At 62.0% G+C, this 10,468-nt stretch overlaps 1 protein-coding gene across 2 annotated transcripts; it reads right to left on the bottom strand.

Annotated features, from left to right (window-relative positions):
* Positions 1-4,598, bottom strand: RNF208 (ring finger protein 208). Of its 2 annotated transcripts, XM_068414010.1 has the most exons (3): positions 4,347-4,598; positions 2,879-2,957; positions 1-2,596 (listed from the first exon to the last, which is right to left on the bottom strand). In XM_068414010.1, exon 3 carries the CDS (start codon positions 2,238-2,240, stop codon positions 1,443-1,445), a length of 798 nt encoding a protein of 265 aa, XP_068270111.1. In that variant the 5' UTR covers positions 2,241-2,596; positions 2,879-2,957; positions 4,347-4,598; the 3' UTR covers positions 1-1,442. The 2 variants fall into 2 exon arrangements, with proteins under 2 accessions (XP_068270111.1, XP_068270110.1); XM_068414009.1 differs by having other exon boundaries at positions 1-2,957.
* Positions 4,599-10,468: the final 5,870 nt, after the last annotated feature.

Raw genomic sequence — 10,468 nt, forward strand, 5'->3', positions numbered from 1 at the left:
ACTGATGGGGGTTCGAACAAGGCCGGGTATAAAACATGATCATCGTCACAACCAGCAGCGGGAGGCATTGGCAGAGCAACACAGAAACGGTATCAGCCCCCGTTCTCTGCCGGCAGCGCGGTGGTACCCAGGGCTGCGCCTGCGGCATCGCTTGCCCGGGGCGGGCGGGGGGGGACGGTTTGGCTCCTCTCCCTGGATGGGTGCTGGGCTTCGGCCAGCGCCGGGGGCTGCTCTCTCCTCCATGCTGCTGGGCGCTGCGGGGCCCCTCCAGCCCCGGTGCCCTGGGACTGTGCGGCGTGTGCCCCTGGTGCTGCGGCCGTGCTGGGTTGTGGTGCTCAGCCCCGTGGGAGCACCCGCAAATTATGGCTTTTTCTTTATATTTTTAGGTTTGTGGTTTTTTTTTTTTGCTTTTTTTGGCAGCAAACTTACCCCTCCAGGTGCCCTGGAGAAAGCAAGACTATGCACAGGGGGCTGCTGCCCTCCCAGCCCCTCCGCACAGGGGTGAGAGCAGAGGTGCTGCTCCGGGGAAGGGACCGTGGGCAAGAGCCAGACCTCCGCCCCCCTGCCCAGCCAAATCCCCTCACTGGAGCCGGCAATTTGGGGTACCGGACCCTGCACCACCCCCTCGAGCCACCCCACAGGGCACCGGTGCGGGGCCCCAAGTGGAGCAGCAGAGAACGGGCACAGCTCAATGCCTGTGTGAACGCGTAGCGGCCTGGGACAGGGTGGCCAGGGAGGGACGGGGGGAAAAACAAGAATCCTCCAAAACGAGGACAAAGTGGAGCTTTCCTCAAGGGCCTGCGGAGGAAACGGGCCGCGTGTCTGCTCGTAACCGAGGGGCCGGAGCGGCGGCTTGGCGTGGCTGCGACTCGGGCGCATGGCGGCTTGGCCACTGAGATGAAAGCTTTGGCAAATAACTTACAGAGAAGGAGCGGGGGGGGCAGCCGGGGACCTGTCCTCACCTCCCGTGCTGGGTGGGTGGCCCAGCATGGCACCGTGCACCTCCAGGGCTCCTTGTGGGGCGATGGGGAGGGTGTCACTCCAGTTGGGACCCAGTGTCCGCTCTTGGGAGCCGCAGGGAGAGAGGAGGGAGAAGGCGCCCGGGGAAGGAGTGAGGCGAGATGCTCGATGCACAGCGGGGGCACGTGCCACAGGGCTGGGGGGAGCCGGAGCCCCTGGATGCGCTGGTAGATGTATTCCCCATCCAAGTGTCCCTCTCCCTGGGCACCACTGAGGTGTCGGGGGCTGCTGCCAGGTCCCAGTGTCCCCATCGCCCCCCACTGCTGCCAGCGAGGATGCTGGTCCCAAGTCCTTGGCCACGGAGAGCATCAGAGCATCCCCGGGCTGTGCCATGGAGACCGGGGACCGGCCGCGGTGCTGCGCCGTCCTCTCCCACCCACCGGCTGCCCCGCTGCCAGGGGGTGCGGGCAGGGGCGCGGGGCTCACATGATGGTGCAGGAAGACAGCGGGTTTCGGATGTGGCAGGTGCAGGCAGCCCCGCAGTACTGGCGGAAGGTCTGGTAGCAGCTGCGGTCGGTGTCGCTGCTCCACTGGACGGGGTTGGCGGCCAGGGCCTCGGCCGGCAGTCTGTTGAGGATACTGGTGTTGACGGCCAGCGCTGCCAGCCCGTAGTCGGTGAAGAGGACGGTCTCTCGCTTGCAGGTGGGGCAGGAGATGAACTTGTACTTGGGGCAGGACTCGTAGAGGATCTGCAGGCACTCCTCGCACACTGAGTGCAGGCAGGAGAGGATGCGGGGCCGCTTGTTGGTGAAGTTGTACATGTGGCCGCAGGTGGGGCACTCGAGGGGCTCGCAGGGCGTCGAGGGGTGCAGCACGTACTGATTGACGATCACCTCGTCCGACGGCGGCTGCCGGTGGTAGCAGACCTCCGAGCTGCCCTTCCGCTGGCTCTGGTACCCACGCTCTCGCCGCGGCAGGGGGGGAGTCCGGGGCAGCGGCAGGGGGCCGGGGGTGGCATCCAAGGCGGGGATGTCCCCGCACGCCTGGTTGACGATGATCTCGGACTCGGAGGGCCACGCGCGCTTGGCCACGAGGGGCGGCTCGCGGCGCGGGGCCGGCGCGTAGCGCGGCTGCGAGGCCTGCAGCTCCGAAAACTTCTCCGGGTGGATGATTTTCATCGCCTCCATTTTAATGATGACCTGTTGCCCTTTCAGACACGACATGAGTATCGTTTTCACATTACTGTCCACTGCTCTGGGGTCTCCGAGGGACGCCTGCATGAGGCTAAAACATGCCGGCAGCCTGCTGAGCTTTCAGTCTCGGTCTGGCTGCGGAGCAGGAGCACAGGGAGCAGCCGCTGGCACGGGTGAGCATCCTGGGGTGACCGGGGCAGCGCCAGCGGGCCCCGCACCCCTCTTCTCCGGCCAGCCCTGAGGGTGCCGGGTGCGAGGCCGGGGCAGGCAGGGGCAGGCAGGGCTCACAGCAGCATCCTGCCTGCCTTGGAGGATGCTCTTGGGCGAGCGATCAAAGCATCAGCTCCCCGCAGCGCCTTGCCGGGATGTTAACGTGACATTGGCCGTCACTCGGCAGTCCCCCCCCCGCTTCGCCTTCGCTGGCACTTCCCACGCTGGATCAGCTGCAGTCAGAAATGGTAAATTGAGGATCGCAGTGCCGGGCGCTGCCCAGGGCAGATGAGTCCAGGGGGGTCTCGCAGGAACTGGGGACAGCCCCCACCTCACCCCGGCCCCTGCCTCCACCCGGCCTTTATTCCTGTTTACGCGCTGTGGGATCCTCGTGGCGCTGAAGAATGTGTTTGCAAATTCCTTTGCTCTGACTTCCCGGCTCTCCCACTTGCCGTCACCGGCAGCTCCCGCAGGGCAGGGGCTCAGGGAGCATCCCGCGCCGGAGGGCACCTCACCTCGGCTGGTGCCAGGGCTGCCACGCACCTTGTCCCCTCCGTCCCCGGCACCTCTGTCCCCAGCTCAGCTTCGTGCTCGCTGGAAATGAAAAGCAAGAGGAGGTTGGATCCAAGGCTCTTCAGGGATCTACCAGCTGCCAGCACTCCCTCGGGATGCCTGCCCGCCTGCATCCCGGCAATTTGGCAACCGAGCCCTGCAGCTCCTGTCCATCCGCCCACGCCTTTGGGCCGGCGGAAGTGGGAGCACACAGGTATTTCTCCCCAGGCATCTTCTCGGGGACCCTGAGTCTGGGGTCCCGGGTCCCCTCTCTACCCTGGGGGCTGGGACGGCAGGTCACCCTGTGCCCCACTGGGATGCAGGGCCCCTCCCGGGGGGGCTCCCCCACCGACCTGCCTTTGCTCAGGGTTTTCTCTCACGTTTAGCCCCTCCTCTGCTCAGTGGATCTATTTTTACCTCCATCGCTTGCTCCTGATCCGTCCCTGCTATTATCCCTCCCTCCAGCTTCCTCTCCCCGTTCCCAGTCCCCTGCCCTTGTCCCGGGGCTGCTGGAAAGGACAGGCCACGTTTGGGGGCAGGAGATGGGGGGCAGGCAGCCAGCCCGTGGCCATTTTCTCCCTCAGCAGCCCCGGCGACAGCCTGTCTCTCCTCCGAGAAGGGCGAAGGCGCTCTCCTCCATCACGCTGCAAATCCTGTTAGAGGGATGCCTGCTCCCGCCGAGCCCTGCCAGGCCTGACGGAGAGGGCCCGAGGGGGCCATCTGGTTGCAGCAGCAGCCCTTGGGGATGGAGAGGGGCCATGGGGGGTTCAGCCCTGGATGCCTGAGAGCCGTAGGGGGCTGGATCCCTGCCCGACCCCAGTGGGGGTGTCCCTGGGGGCCATGCCCTGGTAGCACCAGGGTCCTGCAAGCATCCTAGGATGCCTGCCCTGGGGAGGGAGGCCTCGTGTCCTACAACCCTCATCACGGGACCCCATCCTGCACCCCACATCCTGCACCCCGCACCCTACAAGCAGCGCATATCCCCCCCAGCACCCAGCAGCAGCCCCGGGGGCTCCATGCCCGCAGGTCTCATGCAGACACTCACCCACAGCGCACTGACGGGCCCGGCGATCGGTGTGGCCGGGCAGCCGCCGCTCACAGCCACCCCGTTTCCACGCTCATGCTGTCACACCCCTTCATGCGCAGCCCTGGCGCAGCACCCCGCCGGACACCGCACCCCCATCACCCCTGGGGTGCCGCAGCCCTCCCCAGCACCCCGTCACCACCCAGCATCCACCCCCAATGACCTCCCACGGCCAGCCCCAGCCCCACGCACCCCAGCCGTGCTGGCACGCTCGCAGCCCAGCGGTGCACACACATGTGCACACCCGCACACACACACACACACTCGCACGTCCTCACGCCTGCGCGCCCGCAGGGTGATGCCCCCCGGGCAGCTCGGCCAAAAGGACGGTCGCTGCCGGTCGTTACCTGCATTGGATGGGGGATCCCAGTGCCTCGGATGGGGGATCCCGGCGCGGCCCCAATTTAGCCTCCAGACCGTCCCCGGTAAAGGTTTGGAGGCCCAAGCGGCTAAAGGTTATCTGAAAGGCAGAGGGACGCAGGCGTTGCCCGTGCGAGGTGCCGGCTCCCCGGGGATGCCGGCGGGTCCCCACCGCCGCTCCCGGCCGGGCCGTGGCTCCCGGCCCCGCTTCCCACGGCCCCGCCGCCTCCTCCGGCAGCTTCCCCGGCGGCGCGGGGAGGGTCCCGGGCACAAAGGCAGCGCTGGCGCCGCCGGGCTCCTCCGGATGCTCCGCGGGGACCAGGGGCGGGGAAGGGGGGCGGCAGGTAGTGCCGCTGCCGCCGCCGCGGAGGCACCTTCCGCCCGCCCCCGGTTCCCCCGCTGCCTCCTCCGGCCGCGGAGCCGCCGCTCCGAGCGGGGCTGATGCAACACTCCCCGGCCCGACAGCGCAGGCTGGCTCGGGGTGTGTGTGCGGGGGCTTCAGCTCGGGCACCCCCGCTCCCCCTCGGGCAGGTGCGGGCGGGCGCGCTCGGTCCGCGCTGTCCCGCGGGGCCCGGCGGGCGCGGGCGCTGCCTGCGCGCTCCCGCCCCGCCGCCGCCCGGCGCCCGCAGTGCCGCCGCAGTGGTGCAGCCGCCTCGCACCGCTCCGGCTCAGCAGCGCCGGGGGCCCCGCACACGCACAGTCCCCCCCCCCCGCCCCCCCCCCCCCCCGCCCCGCCGGGCCCTGCCCCGCCGCCCCGCACACACCCCCCCTGACCCGCACACACACCCCCCGCCCCGCCGGGCCCTGCCCCGCCGCGGCCCCGCTGCTTTCCCCCCCCCGCCCCGTCCCCAGCCCAGGCCGGGTCCCCGCGGGGTGTTTCGGAGGGGCCTGCAGTGACTCAGCAGCCGCCGCTGGAAATGGCTCCGCGGCGCGGGCTGTGGAGCGGGCGGTGCAGCTCCGGGGGCAGCGGGTTTGGGGCCGGCATGAGGGAGCGGGCGGCAGCGGGGAGAGGGGCCCCTGCCAGCAGCCCCCAGCGCTCAGGGCTGGGGAAAGGCCATAACACCACTAACACCCCCCCCACCACCACTTTTCCCACTGCCGAATCAGAGCCATGCACCCACCACGTCCCGAGGGACCCCTGCCCCACTGCCAGGCCTGACCCCGACCCACGGCCACCCCTGCGGGAGCGCAGCACAAAGGCTCCCCCCACGCTCAGGTCAAAACCCCCCTGAGCATCCCAATCCCTGCTGAGCTCGAGGGAGGGGGGAGCAGGGCACAGGGGCTCGCTGGTCCCTGGGGGACGTGGTGGGCTCAGCATGGCGTGCGGGGAGGGTCACACCGCCATGGGGTACCAGCAATGCTGCCAGGTCCCTGGGGAGCGCTGGGGAGCACCGTGCATTGCTGGGCCTCACTGTTTTGACCCTCTTCACTGGTAGACACGAGCCCATGGGCTGGGGACACCCCACATCGTGCCCTGGGAGGACAACTCCTGGTCTGTACTTCCCTGCTCCTGCCATGCCCTGGCAGATGTTAGAGGCCGGGCTGTCCTCTGCCCCCGCCGTGGGTGCCTCCAGCACGGGGAGTCTGCAGGCAGGCAGCCAAAATGGGCATCCAGCCCCACACAGAGCCCCCCAGCTCCCCAGCCATGCTCAAACCCATTGCTCACAACAAATTCCTCCCCCAGTGACAGTGACACAGGCACATGCTCTCTGTCCCTCCATCCCGCCCCAGCTGGGGCATAGAATCACAGAATCATTTTGGTTGGAAAGGACCTTTAAGATCATCGAGTCCAACCATTAACCCAGCACTGCCAAGACCAAGGATGCCGGTGGGTGTTCACCAGGCTCCTTTGCGTGCTGCTGGGGTTTCCCTGCTCGTGTTACCCACTGCCCCTCTCGGGCTCTTTATACTCCTTCCCTCTGCTCGCTTGGCCCCAGGATTTTGCCTGGATTTTGATGCAGGATGGACACAGAAGATGGAGCTCACGTATTTCACTGAACAGCTCTGCATCCCGCTGTCAGCCCAGAGGAAACCTCAGCTCCACCAGGCCTTACACATCCCATAGATGATCCGACCATCCACGCTTCAGGCAATGACGCTAAAAATCTCGCCCAGATGCCTGGCCTGGAAGAGATGACCAAACCCACCTGGTCCAGAGGGACGCCCTGGTACCCCAAGGGCTCAGCCATGCTCCATCCTTGGGCTGGACCGACCCGAGAGTGTGGCTTCTCACTGGGACCACGCAGCTGTCTGGCACCCTAACAGTGCTAAACAGGGATCCCCTTCATCTTCCCCATCCCCTCCGTGTCAGTTTTTGCTTACTTTCCTGCCAACGCTTCTGGATGCAGATAGCAAGAGCCGGTACATTACGCTTGGACTCACAGAGCAAAGGAAATTGCAGGAAGTGAGTGAGCACGAGCCATTTTCTGTTATTAATTCATACGGCATCCCCGTGCTGACCCAGCTACACGGCGTTATTACGCTGCTATTCGGTGAGTTAAGCAACAGCTCTACTTAAAAATAATCATAAATTATATCAGGCATCTTTTCTGCTGAATAAGAGCGTGTGCCAAGATGCTGGGGATCCTCGCGTTGCCTCAATAGCTCTGCTAGTCTCTGCTTCGTGTGCTCAGTGGACATGGCGCTGGGTCCTCCCCATCCCGGCACAGCAGAACTTCTTGGCCTCTCCTCCACTTATTCAGGTACCTGTGAAGCAGTTTGCAGCCCAAGCCAAAGCCTGGTACTTCTTTTTTTTTCTCCTAGATCTTGTGTTAGGGTTGATGGGTCCTTGGAAGCAAGTGCCACTGGTTAAGCCTTGTGCAAGGGAGGCTTTGGCCCCAAGTATTCATCCCAACGTGTATGTGCTCAATGAGACTTGCAGAGCTCTCCCAGGCTTGCTTTTTGAGGTGCAGTTTTCCTGTTTCTCTGCTGAGTTCATCCACCAAGATCTCTGCTTTCCAACCCAAACTGAAAATAGTCTCATCCTTCAAAGCCCAGACCCTTCATCTTCAGCCAGGCCTGGGTGGCCACGCTCTCAAGTGATGTCCCTACCAGATCTCAGCCCCCGTGGCCCACTCTAACCTTTGCCTTTGGATCTGACCATACTCTTATTCCCGAGTTTAACACCTATCTTTGTTACATATACATACATGCTACATTATATTTCATAAAAATCTATTGTGTTGTGTGTTATCATACATGTACATCAATATGCCTCATGTGCATATTCTCAGCATCTCTTCCAAGCTGTGGGGATGTGATACAGAATGCTTTTCTGGGTTTTACAAACAGCACCGATTGGTTTTACCATTTTCTGAGACCTTCCCAGCAGACCAAGCATGCCCTTGGGTTCAGAGGGAGCTCCTACACTCAAGTGTACTCACTGTTCCCCATGTCTTGCGTCGAGCTCTGCTCGGACAGACACACAGGAGCAGCTCTGTCAGTGGGTTCGCTTCACGCCATCCAGACAAATGAAGGTTTGCTTCTATAATCAAGTGGTGGTTGTTCCTCGGTACCCCACGTACTAGCACAACTCCTTTCTGCAAAACGCATCACTTTCCAGTGTCACAAATGGATCATTTTTAATCCTTTGGTTTACAGATGCATTGAGACACGTAATACCGCCGGCCAGTCTCTGCTGCAGCTCTGCTGAGATGAAAAGTGATGCCAGAAGATAATTCAACCCTAAATTTCTTCCTCATCATCTGCATCAGCCACCATCGGCTCGGTTGTCCAGCTGCACCCTCAGGATTTTATTGCCCTTCTGGATTTATAATGCGCGTAGAGAAGGACCAGCTCTAACAGGAAGTTTTCTTCCTCACTTGATGCTGACCCTGCCCCATGGCTACACGTGTGTCTTTGCTTTCCACTCAGCCCAAGTGAGCCAGCAGCTCTGCTCGTGCCAAACCTTCCTGCCCCACGTCCTGGATCCCAGCTACCATGTGCAGACCTGGCATCGCTCTTTGCTGTCCGTGCTTCTGGCGGTAGCACCTGGGGTGCTTCTGCAATGACTCACGACACTTTTATTTACTGCTTACCGCTCTCGTTACAGAGTTTGTTTGACTGGGTCCTGCACACATCAACAGCTCTTTCCAAAATCCAGCCTGTTTCTTGCAATGATCTTGTTTTGCACTGGTGAATCACTCATCACACAGATAATTCACCCACAAAAAAATGAGCTCATCTTCAGCTTTCCAGAGAGCAGCTTTATCAGCAGGTCTGTAGTGGGCCAGGCACCGATGCCAGCGCCTGCCCGGTTGCTCTGCAGCTCCGGATGGATGACCCAGCCCAGCGAGGCTGGGAGTGACGCGGATGTGGTACCCACGCTCCAAATTAAGTCTTTTCATCCTCCGTGCTCCATTGTGCCATGCTGCATCCCCTCAGGATTGTCTCTCCTTCCTGGGTTAGAGCATCAGGAGAAGGGACCCCAAGTGCCACGATGGCCACCCTCCCGGGCTGAGACCCTCCAGGCGTGGCTGAGATGGCGTCAGCCCCGCAATGGTTGACACAGACACCAACAGAAATGGAAAGCGGGGCAGCTCTCACACCGTGCATCAGCCACATGTCTCTACCAAAACTATTGCAGGAGCTGTCTGCAGTTCCTGGGATGTGCATCTTGCCCAGGCAGAGCAAACACCATTTTGAAGGAGGGATGCTATTAAAAATCTTCCAAGAAACCAGCAGAATCGCTTGTTGCCAGCTGCTGCAGAGCTGGTTGCTCTGGTCGCTGTTCAAAGCAGCAGAAGTGTGTGGGTTGGTGGTGGTCAGGACCTGACCACTGATGCTCTTACAGCAGAGTCCGAACGCATTGATGGGGGTTTGGATGTGGTTGCATTGATGCTTGCAGCCCTCTACAGAGATTCCATCATGAGAAAAATGGTGCTCAGAAGGTCTGCAAAGTGGTCTAAAGCCTGTGGCTCTTCCATGTGCTACCACACACAGACCTTGAGATTACAGGAGTTGTAAGCTCCATGGCATGACAGACCCACGTGCATGGTGGTCTGGCCGGCTCGAAGGTTATGGATGTTCCTAAAGCCCCAAAAGATCCCAAGGGGTATAATCATTATTTTTACTATTCATTCATTTTAGTGATTAATACTGCAGCCACTTCTGGGAGCCCAGCGTGCGAAGTGAGGACCCACCTTGCTGGTGCTGCACCGACGGCAGGAGGGCAGGGAGGAGGAGGAGGGATGCACGTGGGGTGGGGGGGGATCAAGGCAGCAGGGCCTGAGAGGCCACCTCCTCTCTCCTTGGACGCAGTGACCTTCATTCCCCTCCCCACCAGCTCCCTGCCTGCAGACCTGGGGTTGCTCAGCTGTCAGAAAAGACGACTCATGGAAAATTCTTTGCTCTTCATAGCTATCTCATGGGAGGAGGGAGAGGGGATGAGGATCAACAGCCACAAGCCAGGACGTGGGAAATGCCAGCTGTATTTCCCTATAGCTACGTGGGGAAAAGCTTTTCCACTTTGAGGGTCAAACATTGGACTGGGCCGCAGAGCGGTGATGGGATCTCCAGCCTTGAAGATGTTCAAAGCTGCCCTGCACGAGGTCCAGAACAACATGCTGGCCATGCTTTGAGCAGGGTGTCAGACTCTGCTATGGGACTGGGACCAGCTGTAGTCCCCGTGGGGCAAGTGGGGTCCCCTGCTCCCTCCAGAGCCCCCTTTGTCACCTGGGGGCTGCATCTCCCCCACCCTGTGTGTGCACAGTCCCATGGACTCCCAAGGCAAGGAGGATTTCACGTCTTGCTGGCGACCCAGCAGCAGCGCAGTCACGTCAGAAGCTCCCTCCTGGTCCTTCGGTGCTGACAGGGACAGATGGGGAGATCTGGAGCTCCTCGAGGGCTGATGGCCCCAGGGCAGGGCATGGCCACAAAGACCCAGAGATGCGTTTCAGGGGTGAGAGGGTGCAAGGAAGACCCACGTCCCTTAGAAAACACCGTGTGCCCAGGCGAAACAGGACAAGGATGGCCCAGAAATAGAAATGGCAGCTCTGCAGAAACCTTCCCCCTTCCCACCCAGCCCAGCTGATGCTGGGTTTAACAGAGCTTGGGGGATCTGAGGCTCAGCAGAAACCAGAGCATGCGCCAGAGAGGGGATATGGCTGCT

Source organism: Nyctibius grandis, chromosome 16, assembly GCF_013368605.1.
Source record: "Nyctibius grandis isolate bNycGra1 chromosome 16, bNycGra1.pri, whole genome shotgun sequence".
Classification (NCBI taxonomy): Eukaryota; Metazoa; Chordata; class Aves; order Nyctibiiformes; family Nyctibiidae; genus Nyctibius; species Nyctibius grandis.

Bases quoted from the DNA above. Each gene is read 5' to 3' on its own strand.
- RNF208 (XM_068414010.1), bottom strand. From the start codon at position 2,240: ATGCAGGCGTCCCTCGGAGACCCCAGAGCAGTGGACAGTAATGTGAAA.